At 41.4% G+C, this 21,810-nt stretch overlaps 1 protein-coding gene across 9 annotated transcripts in view; it reads left to right on the top strand.

Moving 5' to 3' along the window:
- KCNIP1 (potassium voltage-gated channel interacting protein 1) overlaps window positions 1-21,810 on the top strand; it is a 780,527-nt gene that overhangs the window by 735,876 nt on the left and 22,841 nt on the right. For all 9 annotated transcript variants that reach the window (XM_074960692.1, XM_074960688.1, XM_074960691.1 and 6 more), the window contains one exon: window positions 4,673-4,797. In XM_074960692.1, coding sequence (XP_074816793.1) covers window positions 4,673-4,797 — 125 coding nt within the window. The remainder of the gene's footprint in view (window positions 1-4,672; window positions 4,798-21,810) is intronic.

Here is a 21,810-nt window from a genome sequence, read left to right on the forward strand (position 1 = left end):
AACACAAGGTGTGAAACAGCAGGGAGTTGGATCCAGTGAGTCTAACTTCTGTTGCCAGAAAAGTTATCATTCCTCTGATTTCTAAACATTGTTGTAATTTTTCTCTTTCAGTATTTCTTTTATTATTTTATTGGGAATCAAAATGAGATTTGCAAATGATATTAAGTGTAGGATTTTTTAGTTTTATTTTTGAGGAAGATTGGCACTAGATTTAGTTTTTATAATTTTCTGGTACATTCCTAGGTCTCCATTAGTTTTGAAAAATAATTTAGGGTACAGTAATTTTATTTATACAGTTCTCTAATATGCTAGGATGCACAACAATTAATTTGTATATTTTCAAATAATGTTTAAAAGAGCACATACTGTTTATAGAGCTGCTCATCCTGTTCCTTTGTCTGATCTAGTGGTCTATAGCACATCCCTACTGGTACCCCATCTTGTGATTTATCAGTTAGTATTTTGATCCATAAGCATTCCAGCTTCTGTCCTTCTGAATTGTCAGTAACCTTAAAGCAGACTCTGGAGAACCAAGGTGGGACAAGCATATTCCACAGGTAAGAGCCCCCTGTGGAAAATACCTACAGCCTCTCATTTAAATCAAAGGGCCTGAGTTCAAATACCTCATTGGATTGCAGCGCTGCCTATCACCGAGTAAGATATGCAAGATCTGGGAGATGCAGGAAAAATTATTTTTTAAAAAGTCAAGTTTAAATAGCCAAATCCTTGTTGGGCAAAAGTCAAGTCAAATTAATTGTTTGTGCTTATATTCCACCTGCATTTTTCACCTAGCTTCTACAGTGATTGACACTCTATAAATACCTTAGATTAGATCAAACCAATAGGCAATACTACCAGAATGTTAACCCATGAGAGGTCACAGAAAAGGGTGTGGAAGCTGAGCAGTGCTAAAGGAGATAAGTTCAGAGAATGTGAACTCAGTAAGGGGGAGGGGGAGAGAGAGTGAGCAATGCTTAATCCTAAATATTGCCTTTGTGCTGCACAGTTTATTAAAACATGAGAAGGGAGTGGGATACACAACTGACTGTGACAGGTACAAACTGGTTGATTGTACATAGCAGAAGAGAACCCAGACATGTTTGGGCAGATTGAAAATGTAAAGTTTTTAATTAATTTATTTCAAGGCACTCATGAAAAATCATGTTCAGACTAGAGGTGGGTCTCCCTAGGTTGGATCCATTGTTGACTGATATTCTCTTTCTTTCTGTTTCCCATTTATCGTCTCCTTCCCACTTTAAGACCTTTTTCTCCACCACACTCTTTTTTTCCCCTCCTTCCTCCCCCATATTCCACCCTTTCATCTTAAAAAGAAAATGAGGACTTGTGGCACCCTAGAGACTAACCAATTTATTTGAGCATAAGCTTTCGTGAGCTACAGCTCACTTCATCGGATGCATTCAGTGGAAAATACAGTGGGGAGATTTATATACACAGAGAACATGAAACAATGGGTAATCTCCCCACTGTATTTTCCACTGAATGCATCCAATGAAGTGAGCTGTAGCTCACAAAAGCTTATGCGCAAATAAATTGGTTAGTCTCTAAGGTGCCACAAGTCCTCCTTTTCTTTTTGCGGATACAGACTAACACGGCAGCTACTCTGAAACCTTTCATCTTAGGACATCTTCCTCCCCACCCATCCTTTTTTCAATGACCTCTGTCTTTCTCCTCATCTAACAGCCCCTTCTTTTTTCCTTTCTTCTCCATCCCCCTACTCTTCCTTCTAACAGTATCTCTTCCAGACTCTCTCCTCTCTGTGGTCTTTAGTGGTGTCTCTTCGTTCTTCTCCTTTCCAGGACTCTGGCTCCCTCTGCTGATGGTCCCAACCCCTCTTTCCCCTTCACCATTTCATCCACTTCTGCAGACCACTGCGCTCTGCTCACAATTTCCTTTCTGCTACTGCCTCTCAGATATGCTCTTCTCGATCTAACTAACCTTATAAAGAATTCCCTATGCCTTTACTCCCTGTAAGTCTCTGAGGATCCCTTTGACAAGATGTCTCCCTCTGCTGTAGTGTTTCAATTAAAATTATCTGAAGCTGAGTGCTAAACATCCCCATTAGACAAATATTGCAATTATGTGCAGTGGCATTCATCTTAATTAATCTACACAATCCCATAAAATGATTATCATATTTGGAAGCATACTGGTGACCAGCCTGAAATTTCTTCTGCTGAACACACATTGTGGGGGTGCTGTGGGGGGGAGGGGACGTATTTGGCTATTGATTATACATATTTCATAATGACATGGACTAGTAATGTGATTGTCAGTCTTCAAATTACTACTAGATCCATGCAGATTGAATACTGAGTTAACTGTGAAAAGGGGGAAAGAGGAAAACACAGTAGAGATATCCAAATTCCTCTTTTCCAGTCAGGAATAAGAATATTCTAGGTTGTGGCATCTAGTGTCCTGTAGAAATAACTAGTGAGAGGGAGAGTCTTGTAGTGCTTCCTATATCGAAATGCACAGTCTCTTTGACATGGCTTTTCAAAGTTCATTCAAGTCCATGCCCTCTCATCTTGGCAGGACTGATTTTACTATTGCTGATGAGTGGGTGAGTGACAAGTCTGATAGCATTTAAAAACTCCCCACATCAGTTCATTCCACTACCGAGCTATTTGAAGAGTTATACATATACCAAAGTTTAGGCTAAATTTTCTTTTCTGTACCTTAAGCCTATTCCTTATTGCCCTGTTTTTATTGACTAGGAGTATGTGTATGTCTCTACTAGAATCACAGGGTGTGATTGCAGCTCAGGTAGACATACCTGAGCTAGCTTTAATCTTGCTAGTTTGGGTCCCAAATGCAGTGAAGCTGTGGCAGCATGCGTTTAATGGGGGCTACACAAGCCTCTGCAGAACCTTGGGTAATTACTCATGGGGCTAGCTGGCACTGAAGTGAGTGCCACTGCAGCTTCTCTATTCCATGACATGAGCTCACTAAATTAAAGCTAGCTTGGGTATGTCTATGCAAATTGCCATCACGCCCGATAATTCCAGTATAGATGTACCCTAAGACTCATGGTCCAAGAGGAAATCAGGTTAAAAACAAATAGTCAAAGCTTACTTGATCTTTTCCGTAGATGTCATTAACCCAGCCATTAAAACTATGTGTACATACTATTATAGTGGGAAAGCCATGAAAAGCATAGGATCACCCCTACTTTATATTTCCTGTAATGATCTGCTGTTGATAGCTTAGACTGGAGATGACAAAATTTGGACCTGGATTTGAATATTTTAAAATTCAGCACCCACAGATTCTGACTTCTGAAGAACACAGATATAGAGGATGGAAAGATTCCCCCCATGCTCTGAGGCCAGTTTAAATTCACAAGAAATCTAACGCATAGGATAAATGACCAGCAAGGTTTAAAGGGCTGATCTCTGCTCAAAGCTCCAATGTAGACCAGGAGAATTTTCCTTCTCAAACTCATATTGACAATTAGTTTATCATTTCTCTGTGCATTTGGGCAGGAATCAACCATAATTCACCATAGTAACCCAAATGATTTTTACAGGATATGAACTGAGTAGTTTTGCCATAAGTGTGTACTACAGTCATTGAAGGTCTAGAAAAGATGAAATTTTTTTGAAGGTGAGTTCATACTGGAAGTGCTCACTGACCTTTATACCATAGAGGTGGTGAGGGTTCATGGCTTAGGGAGGATTGGTGCTTTTGGGACAGCTGTGATGAATAGTCACATCTGGCTTCAGGAGTATTATTGATAATCTCAGACTGGCATACAGTAACCATCTGTTCAGATCTATGCTTTTTTGGGCACTGCTAGCGAAATGAGATTTCTATAACCTACAAGTCACATGGGAGGATTTGGGTGGAAGCATGTATGCATGTGTCCAAATCCATGTACTTTCATAAGAAAAAAACTTTTACACCAAATCCACATGGGCACTGCACGGCTTACCTATTTCACCCAAAAGGCCATGTAAGCAGAGGGCCAAATTCCTCCTGGATGCAACTCCATTGGACTTAACCTGAATTACACCTGGGATGAATGTGATCCATAATGTCCTTAATACTTCAAGTTCTTTTGATAATGTACAAAAGAGAGAGAGTTTCTTTATGTTTCCACTCAGTGTAATGTCATGTCTTAGTATAATACGTTTAAGCATGTCTGCTCTGTCACTTACCACTGATGCTTGCATGCTCTTCTTTAAGACTGGTTTCAGAGTAACAGCCGTGTTAGTCTGTATTCGCAAAAAGAAAAGGAGTACTTGTGGCACCTTAGAGACTAACCAATTTATTTGAGCATAAGCTTTCGTGACTAGCACCCTAGGATTACTCCTTTGCACTATGCAGGTATTTAAACAGGTAACTTCCACCATTTCTTTAGTGGAACTGTGATTAGCTACTTGTTCTCCTCTTCATGTCCTCAATTTCTGCCCTGGGAGCAGAATACTAAATATTTACCCCCTAATAAGGAATTTGGGGTATTTCTCTACTCTTTAGTTTTAATTTTGCTTTTAAAGGATTGAAACCAGTTGTATAGAGAAACTCCGTGTTAGCTTTTCTCTCTTCTTTTTGTTCTCGAGATACATCAATATTCCAGTTATTTGACCTGTCTGTCTCTTTAATATAGCAAAGGTAGCAATCAAAGTAAATATTTCCATGTCTTTTCTTTTAGATAAAATTGAAGATGAATTAGAAATGACCACGGTGTGCTATAGGCCGGAAGGACTGGAACAGCTTGAAACACAAACCAATTTCACAAAGAGGGAACTTCAAGTGCTTTACAGAGGATTTAAAAATGTAAGAACTAAAGCATTGCAATGAATTGGCTAATGTATATGTCATCACCATCCCTCTGCTGCATGGTATCCAAACTACTCACCTGTGTTCCATAGCTTTTATCCTGGTAACAGTGACACAGAGATTTCATTTTGGAGGCCTGGGCTTTTTGAAGCAGAAGAATCTGAGTTCTAACCCTCCAACCACAGTGAAATATACATGAGAAAAGCCTTATAAATATTTTTTTTGGCATCGTGATCTGCTTAAAACTAGAACTGAATGAATATCTATCATGTGATTTACTCAGCAAATTTAGGCGGTTTGCCCTGATTCCCAAATATTTGCAATCACATAGCAATTTCCTCAAATGCATTTGTAGGTTGAAATTAACCCACAATATTATTTTCTGATTTTTTTTAACTCTTTGGATAGATCACAGAGTTTTCTGTGAGTAATTGGTTCTTGGTATTAAAAATTGAGCTCTCTTGGTTAGTTGCTAAATATGCTGGAATGCCGTATATAGGACCCTACCAAATTCACGGTCCGTTTGGTCAATTTCACGGTCATAGGTTTTTTTAATTGTAAATATCATGATTTCAGCTATTTAAATATGTAATTTCACAGTGTTGTGATTATAGGGATCCTGACACAAAAATGAGTTGTGGGGGGGTCACAAGGTTATGAGGGGGAGGGGGTGAGTGTGATACTGCTACCCTTACTTCTGCACTGCTGATGGTGGCGGCCCAGCCTTTCCTGTGCAACTGGAAAGTGGTGGATGCTGGCCAGGATCCCAGCTCCAAAGACAGAGCTGCTGCCAGCAGCAGTAGTAGTAGAAGTAAGGATGGCATGGTATGGCATTGCCACCCTTACTTCTCTGCTGCTGCCTGCAGAGCTGGGCCCTCAGTCAGCAACCGCCAGTCTCCGGCCGCCCAGCTCTGAAGGCAGCGCAGAAGTAAGGGTGGCAGTACCATGAACCCCCTAAAATAACCTTGCAACCTCCCCTGCAACTCCCTTTTGGGTCAGGACCCCCAATTTGAGAAATGCTGTTCTTCCCCGAGAAATCTGTATAGCATAGACCAGATTGCATGGAGGGAGACCAGATTTCACTGTCTGTGATGCATTTTTCATGGTCATGAATTTGGTAGGCCCTACCCATATACTAACACATTATTAACTATTTGAATATATATCAACATTTCTCTTGGATAGGTCATAACTGTTACGGGGGTGCCAGGCAGCACTCCCACCCTGTGCTGTGTCAAATACTGCCCTATCTCATTACAGATATCCTGTCCAGTGCTAGGAGATCACACATGCAAGCTTGATAATCCCTTTCCACAAGTATTCATTGGAGTAACACTTTGTTACCGGAGTACTCACAGACAGTAAAAACAAGATGTGCAGGCCTAGGAGAAAATTAATTTTTAAATTCAAATGAATACTCTGAGCTTTTAATGACATAATGCCACCACAGCTCTGTGAGAAAACTTTGTCTACACATAGATCTCCCCTGATTCCAGCCATCTGCATATCTGCACTGGTATACTCCCTTCATGTGGCTTAGTGTTATTTGCACTGTTGATATTTACCCCAAATTGCAGCTTTAGCATGGTAAATCCATAGTGTTGATGGGTAAAGTTACATCAGTGGCTGGAACTGGACAGGGTGACCAGATGTCCCAATTTTATAGGGACAGTCCAGATTTTTGGGTCTTTTTTTTCATATAGGCTTCTATTACCTCCTACCCTCATCCTGATTTTTCACACTTGCTGTCTGGTCACCCTAGAAGCGGAGCAGATCCCCAGAACCCTTAAATACAGCAATCATACTTCACATTAAGATTCTACATATGAAAGGTTAATCAATGGTAGATGTGGTTAGCATGTTACATACATGACTAGGTTGTTTTATAGATTGTTATAAGCATATTAGTAGAAGGTATTGTAGATGGTTATAAGCCACGGCTGGTAAGCAAACTTTTGGACTCTCTAATAATTATTAATTTATGTATTAACACATCTATTATTCATTTATTAACTGTAAATGGGACCTTCACCTTAATATAAAAGATGATTGCTTTGTCTCTCTCTGTGCTCCATTCCTGTTGTCTCTGCTCTCCTCTACTCACATACATGCCCACAAAATCTCACACTTTCTCTGCTCATTTGATTCCGGATGCAAGCAGATTCACTTATGATAAAGTACATCAAATGTCTCTGCCAAACAGATATGTTCTTTATAATATAAATTAAATTTCACTCTGCACTGATCATATATTTTCATTAACATTTCTCCTTTCATAGAGTGTTTTGCCATATATATGCCACAGGGAGTATATGTATTTTGCATGTGTATTTCCTGCTTATCTATCCATGCATTGGTACTTTTTTAAATACATAGAATACCTTCTTAATATGTTGATTTGCTGGGACAGAGTTGGGCTGAATTATTAGTTCTTTCATTTAGTTGAGTTTTCAAAGAAAAAATTATAGCTCTTCATAAATTGTACATGCAGCATATGCACAATGGGCCATATGCTATGGTAATTTACACTCTGCCCATTCTAATTGATTTAAGTGGCAAATCTGGCTCAGTGTCAGTAGTATCTCCTAACCTGCCTGTCCCATGGAAATTCCAGTTTGCAAGCCCTGGCTGCTGGCCCATGAAAGCTCTGTGGGACTCAGCCCGATCTCGTAGATCAGTGAAACTCAGATTACAGTGGTTCAGGAGCCAAATTACTGATCAACATTACCCAAAAGAGCCACAGCAGTGTGAATTCATTGTTTCATTTACTGTAGTATTATATATTCATATTTAGACAGTATGACAGGAAATATTTAGTGTGTTTGTGTATGTGCATGTGGGTGTATATATATATATATATATTATTCTCACAGCAAAATGACTGACCAAGTATTATTTTGTGAGCTATAATTGGTTAATAACATAGTAAAAGCATCCTGATTGGTTAATAACTTAGGCTGGTTAATCGTTTAAATCACACAGTATTTTAATATCATGTGTGGAAAAGAGCTGCAGGAAACACATTTAAGAGCCGCTTGCACCTCACAAGCCTCAATCTGAGTACCACTGTGTTAGATTCTTTTTACCAAAGGTAATCCCATAGAAGTCGAGCACTACTCCACTGCTAAGTATTACTCTCAGGAGCAAGGGTTTGTGGAATCAGTCTGCAGAGGCAGCCCCCATTTTGAGGAAGAACTTAACCACACCCTACAACTGCAGAATGCTGCTTGTGGGTGGAATCTGTCTGTCCACAGCACACTGGCTGCATTCTAACTTGTGAATTCTGCTGAAATCAAACCAATTACCTTGGGCTTGATTGTGATCTGAGCACAGGGTCCTGTGCAAGCTGCCTCACCTCAGCACTTGCCCTAAGAGGCGCGTGTGCCTGACAAACCAGTCTGAGCCACAGTTGCTCCGGAGGGTGGGGAAGCAAGTTACTACACTGTTACTTGAAAGGATGCCGTTCACATCTCCCAGCATGTGTAGGGTGGGTGTGGCCAAAACAACACCAGTTCCTGCCCATTTACTTCTAGGGAGAATATTAAAGATTGGGTGGACAGGTGTACTTTTCAACAGACCCAAGAGCTGAGTGATAAGGTGTAAGGTAAACCCATATTTCCTTGCTCAGCTGAGTAAGCCAAGGACAGAACCTAGCCTTCAATTTCTCTGTGTAATTTTTCCCCATTAAATGTTTGTTTTACTTTGTTCTAAGCACATTACAAAACACTTTTCCCCGTATTAGCCACAGGAGATCAGGAATTGTTGTATGTTTCTAAGGTCTCTGAAATACCTTGTTATATTGGTGGCGAAATCTGTGTGTGTTCAACTTTGCTGAATTTCATTGCTCATCAGTGTGAGTGATTCAGCCATGTGCACTGTAAAATGGACAGGTACTGCAAATTTCAGCATGGCAGCGCTCTCAGTGCATCTGATTCTTGGCCCCTGCCACTTCTGTTCAGAGAGTAAATGTGCTATTGTTTTGTAATATGGAGAAATTACTACTCAGCAAGAATAATTATTAGCAAGTTCATTTAGTCAGTGACTTTGCCCATTTTCTAAATTCGGCATCGTTGAAGGTCTTGGCATTAATTCACATTGCCACCACAATCCTGTTTTGCTCCAGATTGTTAGGACAAAGCAATATTAATGCTATCCTTTTCTTCTGCTAAGCACTCAGTATGCTTAAAGTATTAATATGTTGTGTTTCAGACAAAACAAAAGGGCAGCTTTAGAGTTTTTCAATAAATCATTATTGAGATGGGATGAGTAATTATACATGGCGGCCGCACTGACTTAGCTGTTCCCCTATTTCCTATAGCTTTTAGCCATCTGTTTTTTGTGATGGTGTTACAGTGCCATCTGGAGATTCAAATTCCCAGTGGATATATGGTCCCTTTTCTATATCTTGCTTCTACTTATTTCCTTTCCTTGGATGATTGTGGTGGTCCTGCTTAATTTACATGATGGCACCTAGTTGTTACGATGATGGACACTTTACAAGCCCATATAATGGGCCAGATTGTCTGCTACATCCAATTTAAACTGGGTGAAGTAAATGGGAGTAAAGGTCTATCAAGGAGTGGCTCACTGACACTCTGCTTGGCCCTAAATCCAGATTAGAGCATCCTGGAGGCTGCTCTAACCTGAGCCAGTTTACTACCCCCAACCTTTCCAAGCTCATTATCAGAAGTAAAATCTCCACAGCCCAGGAGACACCAACTCAAAGCAACACCAGACACTGCCAGAACAACAGATACAAACCCTGCAGACATATCTCCACTCCTATGATATTCAGCACCCCCATAACACACCTTTCAAGATCCAGGTATCCTTTACATGCTATTACAACATGTAATGTACCTCATTCGGTGACTTAAATGCCCCCATAACAACTATGTGGGTGAAACATGACACTCCCTACACTCCTGAATGAACTCACACAGAAGAATGATAAAAGCCAAAATGCCATATCACCTGTGGGTGAACACTTTTCACAAAACGATCACTCTATACCTGACCCTGGTCCTCATCCTGAAAGGAAACCTGCACAACACTGTCAAAACACAAATCTGGGCACTTATATTCATAATTTGCAAGGTACTAAAAATCATGGACTGAATAGAGACACCAGATTTATGACAACAATCACTGCAGCCCAGCCCCGAAGTCTACAATGTACTGAAACAGCCTGGCAGCAATTAAACAGCCCTGCAGTCCCATCCCGAGTCAGCTGGCACAGGCCAGCCATGGGTTTTTAACTGCAGTGTGTACATACCCTCTGAGAACATTTCCCAGACTTGAAGAAGAGCTCTGTGTAGCTCGAAAGCTTGTCTCTTTCACCAACAGAAGTTGATCCAATAAAAGATATTACCTCACCCACCTTGTCTTTCTCATGTTCAGAGTAGTCTATTTACACCCCTAGAGTTAGCCAGCTTTCATAGTGGGTATAAACAAGGGGCAAGATTAAACTGTACACAACTGGTCTGATTCCAGTTGTGTTGAATTTGCAGTCAGCAGCCTGCATAAAAAGAAAGGTAGGACTCAGGGTAGTGGAATGCTCCCCTAGGGGAAACAAGTCCCTTCAGAAACTCTTTTAAAGTCTTACTTCTTTTGGGATTGATTGTATGAATCTAAAATGGCTGGGCCTTTTATAGTTGATCTACTGATTTGTGAAGGGTTCTGGGTAGTTAAGGAAACCAGTTGTTGACTGCAAAAAGTATTTTCTTTAATGTTAAATAACCAAAAAACAAAACTACAGAACCATCAGCCCCTATTCCAAATGTTCTGGTCTTCCTTTCAGTGGGAATGTCAGTACAGTTGTAGTGGTGATGGCTAATAGATCTGGTATAAAGTGAAAGCAATGCTTTAGTGTCATCCGGAAAATCACATCTTTGAAGACGGAAATGAAGAGCCATATGAAAAGCTGGTGTTCCAATAGAATATAATCCCTACAATAAATTTTAGCCCCTGGAAGCAAAAGCGAAGGTAGCAAAATCTGAGGGTTTACAAATTCCAACGTAAATTCCAAAGCTGTATTGAAAGAGACAATGCCAATACAATCCAGAGCTGTTGTTACCCATTTTTAGGTAACTGAGATGATACGAATGAGTGTCTTCCATTTCAGTGGAGATAGGTGTTGACTTCTTAGTGCTCCTTGGTATGTACATAGTCCGGGTGTACACTTACTTTTGAACACTGCTAGGTGTTTTTTTTTCTTTTCATCCACTCTAAGCACTTGCTAGTCATCTTTTGACATCACTTGACTGTCCTTGAAAGTAATGGGTAATGTTGATTTCTTATTCAAACAGCAAAAAGAATTGCAACTGATTCTCTTTATGTGGACTCAGCTCTTTAGTTTAGCATTTCAAAATCAGTGCAAGATGCTGGATTTGCATACCTGCCCTGTGGTATTGTTTATGTTCAGTAGTTAGTGGGTTTCTGGAAAAAGTGCATTTGGTTTCAGCACCTTAAAAAACAAAGCCACTAGTGGTCACTTTTCTCATTCTTCTATGGATTTAGACACCTTGTTAGATATGTAAGAAGAGTGCAAATAAAAAAAAAAGGAACGGTCAGCTAAAAAAATAATCCATTGTCATTCAAGTCAAGGGTAATGTTCCCAATGTCTTAAATAGTGCAGCATTTAGCCCTGCAAATAGTACTGTAACTCCTTACTAGATGTGCATTAATACTGCCAAGAAACTATCCAAATGATCAACTCATTAAGGCTACAATTTAGTCATGGCGGTCATGGCAGTCATGGATTCCGTGACTTTACCGGACCTCTGTGACATCTAGGGCCTCAGGAGGTGGAGGCGGGACTGTGTGTCCCTACTTTGCAACTGGGGCTGGCCTGAACCGTGCGCCCCAGTCTCGTGGTGTCACAGGGTTGATGGGGGCTGCAGCTGGGGCCACGTGCCCTAGTCTTGTGGTGTCCTTGGGCTTGGCGGGGATCTGCAGCTGGGGCCGGACACCCCGGCCCCGTGGTGTCCCAGGGTTGGCAGAGGCTGCAGCCAGGGCTGTGATCCCCAGCCCCTCAGCTTTCCCCAGTGGCAGCACCAGGGGCTGTGTGCCCCCCCCCCACCCACGGCTTCCCAGGGCCATGCACCCCTTGGCCCGCCGGCTGTGCCGGGCTTGGCGGAGGCCGCAGCCAAAGCCACACACCCCATCCCACAGCTACGGCCAACTCTGGAGCGGGGACTGTGTGTCCCCTGTGGCTGCATCCCCCCCACTGCAGCTGCTGGCAGGAAGCTTGGCCTGTCAATCCCCCCCCCATGAGACTCCATTCCTCCACCCTGCCTAGCCCTGCCTCCAGGTTATTTTTAGTAAAGTCACAGACAGGTCACAGGCTCTGTGAATTTTTGTTTATTGCCTGTGACCTGTCCATAACATTTTACTAAAAATAACTGTGATAAAATCTTAGCCTTGCAAACATCAAACGCACACAATGTCCTGAGGACTATTGTACCAATAATAATGACCACTGTTGATGGCATCACACCAAGCATTGTGCAGTGAAGTTCCTAAATCTGGCTGAATCCTGTAAATCTGTGAATCTTTGGGGCCGCCATCTGGGTGGCACCAGGAAGGGTCAGGGCATGCACTCCTTCATGTGTCAATGGAGAGTTGAAGAGCACAGTGTGCTGGGGTGTTTTTATCCATCCTGGAGATATGGCCGTAGAGCCTGCAATGCCACTTTTGAATATAATGAGTGACTGAAGGAAGGCCAGATCTCTGGGAGATTGTAACATTTCGTACAAAGTCAACCCACTTCATGCTAAGGATTTGGCACATGGGTGACCAGATGTCCCGATTTTACAGGGACAGTCCTGCTATTTGGGGCTTTTTCTTATATAGACGCCTATTACCCCCCAGCACCCCATCTTGATTTTTCACACTTGCTTTCTGGTCTCCCCAGTTGGCACTGACAGCACATATGGAATGCCTCTATCCACCCCAACTCTGTGTGTAAGTGGGTCCAAGTTTCTGACCCATATAGCAATACATTGTGGTACACAGATCTGACCAATCCTGAACTTTGTCTCATTGCAAAGATGTTTTTGTATCCATAAGTGAGACATGGACTTTGTGCAGGAGGTATTGAGACCTATTCATCAAAGAAAGTCCAGTTTGCTGTGACCATTTGGACTCTGCTTGCAGCCTAAGTAGATTAACTCATCAGTGCTCTCCACAGTACTCAACCCCACCTGCAGCAGGGCTTCTGGTGGCCCAGTTCCAAGGTTCTGGACCTTGGTCTACTGCCATGAGACATTCAACCCATAATGTAGGTGGTGTACTTCAGACCTTGGAGGATGGGCTGAAACTATCTGACTTCTCCACAAGCAAAGCAGTGTCATTGGCATAGTCTTGGTCAGTGAATGCTTCTCGACCAACCTTGATTCCAATGTGTGGAGTGGCAAGTCCTAATATCCAGTTGATGGTTGACAGAATAGTGCTGGGGTGAGAATGTATCCTTGCTGCACACCACAGGTTGTGTAGAAATGTGGCAAAAGTCATGAACCCACAGGTACTCTCGCACCAGTACCAGTGTAAATATCCTGCACCCGGTATAGCAGAACATCTGGAACACCAATTCCTTTCAGTGTGAACCAAAGTGCTGAAACTATTCTCGAGTAGGTAAACTTTTTCTGCCTACCGTGGAATTTAAACTGAGCATGGGGCATACCTGCTTTGTTTCACAAGAGCTACATCTTTTGAGTCAGCTTGATTATGTCATGTTGAAGCACTAATGAGGACTCTTGAGCATTATTTGGCTCTTATAAAACAAAATTGTGATCAATTAAGTACAAATGAATTGGAACTAGCATACACATCGGAACACAATCCAGTTACAGAAAGCTGAAACAGGATTATCAATGGCAGCAATGCCTTTCTGAAGCATTCCTCAAGGTTTGATTCAAAGCCTTGCTCAGCTTCCAGATGGAGTGTCAGAAGCAAAAAATAATCATGTGGGAATTCAAAAAGTGTAATCATGCATGCAGGCCAGAACTGCTGTCACAGCGCAAGCCGCTTCTTATAGAAGCGTTGACACAGTAAGCACCCACAGCAGCAGTTTCTAGTCTTTTCAGTCTTTCACAGCAGCATGTCGATCACAAAGGGGGGGCTAGTGGCAGGATGGGGCTTTTATCAAGCCAGGATTGTTAATTTATCATGGAAAAGGAAGAGGTTAGAGGAGACTCTTCAGAGAAGCATTTACAATTATGAAAGGTAGAGTGACAACTGATCAGTTCCTACATTTTAAGCTGTTTTAAAGTTATATTTGCTGGATGAAAATAATGGCAGGTACATTTTTGAACAAAAAAAAAAAAAGAAAGAAATCTTCACATAGTATATCCAACCTGCAGAACTCAGTACTGTAGGAGGCATAGCCACATACTGTAAAGTGGTTGAAGTTGAGAAAGAATGGTTAATTTAATTATCAATATGTTTGAAGATATGTTTATTGCCGACAGTAAAGGCAATTATCTTCTTCAAGGCATAAATTTATCGTTTTAGGGGTCAGGAAAGAATTTATTTCCCTGGAATAACTATTGGTGGAAACTAGATTTGACTGATCAGATCCTATGCCCCTATATTCCACTGCAAGCTACCATTAGAACTTTTGGGAAAATATTGTACCCCTGTGTTAACCTATCCCTTCGACTAATTGCCATGTTATTCTACAGGAACAGTCCAAAATTATAATCGAATAATGCCCTGCAGACTTTTGGCTCTCTCTCTAGAATAACATAGCATTTTAGTAAGGGATGAACACATTATCATCAGTGCTTCTGTTATGTGTTTAAATCTACCACTAATGGACATTGCAATAGTTCGTGTGGCACACAGCTAGAGGAAATCAAACTATAAACCTATCTGCAAGCAATACAGAAACATTTAAATCAGATCCACTTGCAGGTAGCTGTCACCTGTTTGGGAAGTTTCAAACAAAAGGCAAAAGCCTATTTTAATAAGAATTAGAAAGAAAATGCTTGGGAAACTAAAAACCAAGTTATGCTTCTATCTTATGCTGTATCTGAACACAATTTATGTCACTGATGGTCTGGGCCACATGTTATTGTGAATAGATTCAGTAGCTCTGTGTATATAAAATTAGGATCTTACAGGGGAACAAAAAAGTAGATACATTCTACTGTGCAAATCAGTTAAAACTGTACCAAGAAACAAGTATTTCTCCATAGGCACAGAAACGATAAATGCGCAAGAGAGCCAGTACAAATCGGCCCCATAACAGGAACAAGATAAAATGCAGAGCATAACAACACTGATCCTATACTTCTGCTTAAATGCTGCTGTTCAAACTGAGTCACAGACTGTCTTATCTGTCATCACAAAAGACACAGATAAGACAGTTACCTTTTTTTGTAACTGGTGCTCTTTGAGATGTGTTGCTAATGTCCATTCCATTGTGGGTGGGTGTGCTCGCCACATGCACCGGTGCCGGAAGTTTTTCCCTCGGTGGTATCCGTGGGGGACTGGCTCTGGTGCCCTCTTGAGTGACACGCGAATGCCGTAGTGTAGGGAGCATTGACGATCCTCCCATCCTCAGTTCTTTCTTGCTGGAAACTCCGACAGTGGGGAAGAAGGATGGGTCATGGAATGGACATGAGCAACACATATCGAAAAACACCAGTTACAAAAAAAAAGTAATTGTCTTTTCTTCTTCGAGTGATTGCTCATGTCCATTCCATTGTAGGTGACTCCGAAGAAGTACCATTGGAGGCGGGTAGGAGTTCATGGATGTGTCAGTTGCAACACAGCTCTTCCAAAGCCAGTGTCATCTCTCGCTTGCTGGGTGATGGCATAATGGGTCATGAATGTGTGTATCAAAGACCATGTTGCGGCCCTGCAGATGTCCTGAATAGGGACATATGCAAAGAAGGCCGCCGAGGACGCTTGAGCCCTGGTTGAGCGGGCCTTCACTATAGGCAGCAGCTCAGCCTGAGCCAGATCATAACAGATCTGAATGCAGGTGGCGATCCTCTGTCAGGACACCGGGAGGCCCTTCAACCTATTCACTGTCACAATAAAGAGCTGGGCCTTCAGAAAAGGGCAACAAAAATGATTAGGGACATGGAGTGTCTGCCATATGAGGAAAGATTAATAAGACTTGGAATAGCAGCTTGGAAAAAAGACAGCTAAGGGGGGATATGATAGAGGTCTATAAAATCATGACTGGTGTGGAGAAAGTAAATAAGGAAGTGTTATTTATTCCTTCTCATAACACAAGAACTAGGGGTCACCAAATGAAATTAATAGCAGCAGGTTTAAAACAAACAAAAGGAAGTATTTTTTCATGCAACGCACAGTCAACCTGTGGAACTCCTTGTCAGAGGATGTTGTGAAGGCCAAGACTATAACAGGGCTCAAAAAAGAACTAGATAAATTCACAGAGGATAGGTCTATCAATGGCTATTAGCCAGGATGGGCAGGGATGGTGTCCCTAGCCTCTGTTTGCCAGAAGCTGGAAATGAGCGATAGGAGATGGATCACTTGATGATTACCTGTTCTGTTCATTCCCTCTGGGGCACCTGGCATTGGCCACTGTTGGAAGACAGGATACTGGGCTAGATGAATCTTTGGTCTGACCCAGTATGGCCGTTCTTATGTTCTTCTTATGTTCATAGTTGGAACCAAAGTCAAAATGACCTGAGTTTTCTGGATTAGCCTTTAAATACCAAAGTGCTAAATGCTTTTCAACCAGGCCATATGTGAGCAAGTGCTAGGTGTGTGTGCTGGGGTCGGGGAGAGAGTTGAGTGTGCCAGTGGATGTGTGTGTAAAATCAGGTGCAGGTTTAGAAGCCATGTTTTAAGACTTTTGCCTTCACTGTCATAAGGCACCCACTAGAAAATTTCTCTTTTGAATCATTGCTTTTCAATAGAGATGGGCTGGTTTTCAAATCTGGTTTTCAAATGTAGATGGGCGTATGGATCTGGGGCTTAGAATGACACCCCTCTTTCTTTATTGCAGAGCAGGAAAATATGAGAGCTGTGAAGAATTGTTGCTGTAACCAAATATTTAGGTCACTTCAAGTGGCTTCTAGAGTTCTGAAAGACACAAAAATGGGAGAAAGAAACATACAATAGCCCACTTCAAAAGACGTCATGAGTAGCTGTTTTATTAGGAGCTTCTCACTTAGAAGATGGTGGTCTAACTTGGAAGTTTGCCATACAGTTGCTATATTTAGCAATCATCATTCAGCATTCAGTCTCGGCAAAAAGGAAAAAACAAGGCCGTGATCCTGCTGCCAAAATGAAGTGAGATACAAGATGGCTTTTTATTCTTTGCTGAAAGCCTAATTCTGTAAGGTGCTGAAGACTCCTGTTGGGGGCATTCAGCACGTGAAAGAATGAGATCTCATGCTGAGTTTGAGGGTTAATTTTTGTGGCACTTGAGCTAGAGTAAGGAGAGGACAAATGTCATGACATGCAGACACAATTAAATATGAATTCAGGGTCATTGAAAGGCTGGTTTCTTTTTATTTCATTGAAATCTGTCCTAAATTACTGACATCCAGATAGTGGGTGGACCAGTTTTAGATTTCTTTATGTACAGGAGGAAGATGGTCTAAGAGACTGGATCTTCTTGCACTAGTTTCAGTTGACGAGGGATATGAACTTGTATGTGAGTCGTATCTGTCCATTGACAACATCCAATACAAATCTCCTCCTTTCTCCCCTTTGACATTATCTTCAGTGGTTTGCACAGGCAAGGTGATTTGAACTGATTAATTCAGTCCACTTGTTCAGATGCCCTCTGCTCTTTGGTTTATACATGCACATTGTCAGCATGTGGTGTCAGCAAATGAGAGCTTTTAAAATTCTCCCTTTCATGCATTTTCTTTCCTTCATATTCTGTGCTTTATGCAGGAATGTGATGTCAAAGAACTTTTTGTTCTTTAAAGATAACTAAAGAACTCAAAGATAAGTAAATCACGGACCTGGCTATCCCACCCAGCTTTTTTTGTGGTTGCAATTAAAATGGATTTGATCCCAGATCTCTAAATATTATCCATCCCTAATGAGGCACTCTTATGCTGCTTGAGAATGCATCTGGCTGTCTTTGAGAATTAACCTTCTTGGATGTATTGGCATATAGGAATGCATTCATAAATAAATGTAGTTGGGGTTGGTCCTGCTTTGAGCAGGTGATTGGACTAGATGACCTCCTGAGGTTTCTTCCAACCCTGATATTCTATGATTCTATGAATGTCTTTCCTTTTGGGTCAAAGACAAGTATAGGATGAAAACACAATGGATTTTTTTCCCATTGGGTGGAACCAGCCAAGCTTTGTCCATAGACGGGCTGGCCGAAACATTTTTTGGGAGGGCCTGCAAAACAATTTTCATAACTCCAAACTTAACTGACTCTTTTAAGGTTGGCTTGGCCAGGATATGAAGTCCCTCACCAGCAGCCTAGAGTCCTGCTGCTGTTTCTTACAGTCTTGGTGACTGATTTTCCCGGGCTGTTGTCATGCAAAAAAGGGCTGGACATTTTTTTAAATTGAAAATTGAGGTGGCATTTCTAGATCCCTCAAATCAGAAGACTTGTGGCCTTGAGCTTTGCAGGGCCTGCCGTCTGGCTTTCTGCAGAATCAAACTTTTCAATCTAAACCAGGCATGATCCTTCACTGACTACAGTGGTGGGGTTGAGTATGCAAGGAATTCTAAAAAGGGCCCTTTGTTAGGACAGTACCCAGGTGGGAAGTTGTCATCATAACCCTAGATCACCCACTCATCACCACCTTCTGAACTGGTCTAGCTGTGCCTCAGTTTTCCATCTGTAAAATGGGGATTGGTATCTCTTTTCTCCCACCCTTTATATCGTCTATTTAGACTGACAGTTCTTTCACTTTCTGACTATGTATTTACAGCACCTGCCTGATCTTGGTGGTTGTAGCCTCTAGGCACAACTGTAAAATAAAAATAAGCAGTGCTGTTTGGATGGGGAGGAGACTACCTATTCATCCAGGTGGAAAGATCTAGTATACATTGTACCATAATCAAGATGGAGTGCTTTGCCGTTGTTGAGTTGACAAATGTGCAATCAGGCCATAAATGGTTCACAACTTCATGATGGATATTGCTAACTTCATCATAGTAAGGCTATCTTATTTTATCTATCAAAGGTACTTATTGTCATTGTATCTGAGGATGTCACAATCTGTATTGTATTTAGCCTCACTACATCCCTATGGTGTAAGGAAATATTAAACCCATTGAACAGATGGGGAGCTGAAGCAAAGAGAGGTTGAATGGGCTTGCCCAAGGTCACCCAGGATACCTCTGGCAGAGCCTTGAACCCAGGTTGTTATAATATAAAATTATTGTTTCTACATGCTTTGAATTTGATAAACACTTGCCAATGGCAGCTTTTCTGTTACCTAGACGTCTGTACGGTGTGTGGACATCAATATCTTATACATGATTTGAGTCAGTTCTCATCTTCAGATATATGTGAGGTGTTCATGGAAGTCAAGTTCTCTGCTGACTTCCATGGGATTGTATGTCACATATAGGTCAGCACAGAATTTGATCCTCTGAGATTTGTGTGTGCATATCCAAGGGTGGAACTGCGCTGTTAATATGAGACATAAGCAATTGTTTACTTTGGCTTTTCCGTATCTAAAATGTTACCCCCTGCCTCGTGAAAACAGGTTAATGCCACAGATAATTGCAATATTGATATCCAATATTTTCAGATGAACCATTTCAAAATTGGTTGAACTGCCAGAATTGTGGGAAGGAACATGAATCAGGAAACATTTGAAATGTCTGGGAATGTTGGATTGCTAAATCATGGTTCAAAATGTTATTGAATCTCACTGAAGTACTTAGGCAGTAATTTAACTGGCTAAAAATGCAATACATTTCACTTCAAAATGCAAAGAATTGCTAACTGTATTGTATGTTAACATAAAAAGCATTATAATTGAATTCCAGAACATTTTATTTTGCCACAAGCTGGGTGACCTTTTTTAAACAAACTTCTTTAAAAGGGTTTGACTATAATGGCCGGAAGTAGGCTTTGAAGTTCACAATCCATTAAGATGAAAGGGCAAGATTTTTCTGTCTTTCTGCAGAGGAGGCATAATAACAGTGCATTGTCTTAAAGGAGACTGAAGTACAAGTGAAAGGTGCCTTCACAACCCAAAATACTAGAAACTTTCGTCTTATTTTCTACATTAGTTTTCTTTAACAGGGCACCCAAAAAACCCCTGCAGCCTATACATTATCTCAAAACTCAGTGCAGGTTTGCAAACCTATACCAAGTTTGAGTGTTCGTTCAATTCCTGAACTAAGAAAAACCTACATATTTTCAGGTTTCATTCTGAAAGTTTGCATTACCCAAATTCGAACCAGTGCTGTGATCCTGGAATGTAAACAAAATCTTACTAGGACATAGATCAGACAAGTGACTTGTATCTTTTTTCTTGATTTCATACAGATCTAACTGTGGTTTATTGGGTAGATAGGACAAATAATTCTGTCTACAATTCAGTTGTAAAACCTAGGAAATACCATCAATTTATAGTTTGTCAGTCCACAGAGCACTGGGACCCATATTAGAAAACAGCAGCCGTAACTGCAGAAGTTAGAGGGGTTGTGGCCTGAATACAGACCAGAAGTCAGAACCAGTTGTGTTTTCATCCTGGCTCTGGCAATATCTCTCTATGGGAGTGACCCAGTTCCCACAGAAGTCAACGGAAAGATTCTCAATGAAGTAGCCTTGGGTGAAAGTTACTTAACCTTTTTGGGTCTAATAGTGGTTACTATTTATCACCATCACTCCCAAAACCTCATTGGTCATTGGGGCACCATCACTGATGAGCAGTCAACCAATTCTCCCCCTAATGATTGTGAGTCAGTGCTTGAGTCTCCACAAAGTCCATTCCTGTCTACTCTTTTATGTTGTCAATCCATCTCTTCTCCTGTCTACCTCTTCTCTTCCCCTGTACTATCCCTTGGAGATGATCTTGGATAGGCCAGAGGATCTTGTTACATAGCTGAACCACTTTAGCTTGCGCTTCTTCACAGTTGTCAGAAGGTCTTCAAATGACCCAGCGCACTGGGTGTTGATGTTGCAGACCTCTTCATGAATGGCATGGTCAAAGTTGGAGATGCCCAGGATTTTACAGAAGCATCTCATCTCTAGTACCTGCATTTTCCATTCAAGTTCTGCTGTAAGGGTCCATGTCTCGCACACGTACCGAAAAATGGAGATGACCAATGTGTGCAGCACTTTCAGTTTGGATTCCAGGGAAATGTTCTTATTCCTCCAAATTGACTTTAGCATTGCCACTGCTGCTTCTGTTTGCACAGTTCTTGCCTGAATTTCTGCCTTGGATCCTTCATCAGTGATGATTGCCCCCAAATACTTGAACTGTTTCACTGTCTCCAGCAATTGTCCACTGACAGTGATATCTGAGTTGGTCCCATCATGTTTGTTTGTCATCAGCTTGGTTTTCTCTGCACTGATTTCCATGCCATATTTTGCGGAGGTTACATCCAATCGTTTCACAAGGTTGGCAAGTTCATCTTCGCTGCCTGCCAGGCCATTAATGTCATCATCGAACTGAAGATTTGAGATTGTTCACCCCCAATGCTGACTCTACATATGTGATCTTCTAGGGCATCAGTCATTATGCGCTCCAGTAGATGTTGAACAGTGTGGGCGAAAGAAGGCAATCTTGCCGGACTCCAACTGTGGTGCGAAACCACTCTCCTATTGTGCCATTGACAAGAACTGCACTGCTGGCCTTGGAATACAGTTGTTCAATGAGACATGCAGGAGGAGCAGTAGGGCTATTCTGTCCCCAGACCCACAGGGGAGTTATTATTTACAAGGACTTAATAATACTTACTATTAACCCCATACGAGGCTAACATCACTCACTTGCCACCAGTGTTACTTTGAAGATTAGTGAGTTAATGTTTCTATAGGACATTGAAGATGAAATATTACTTGGTATTAATCTTGTTTATTATCAT

This window comes from Natator depressus, chromosome 8 (genome assembly GCF_965152275.1).
Source record: "Natator depressus isolate rNatDep1 chromosome 8, rNatDep2.hap1, whole genome shotgun sequence".
Taxonomy (NCBI): Eukaryota; Metazoa; Chordata; order Testudines; family Cheloniidae; genus Natator; species Natator depressus.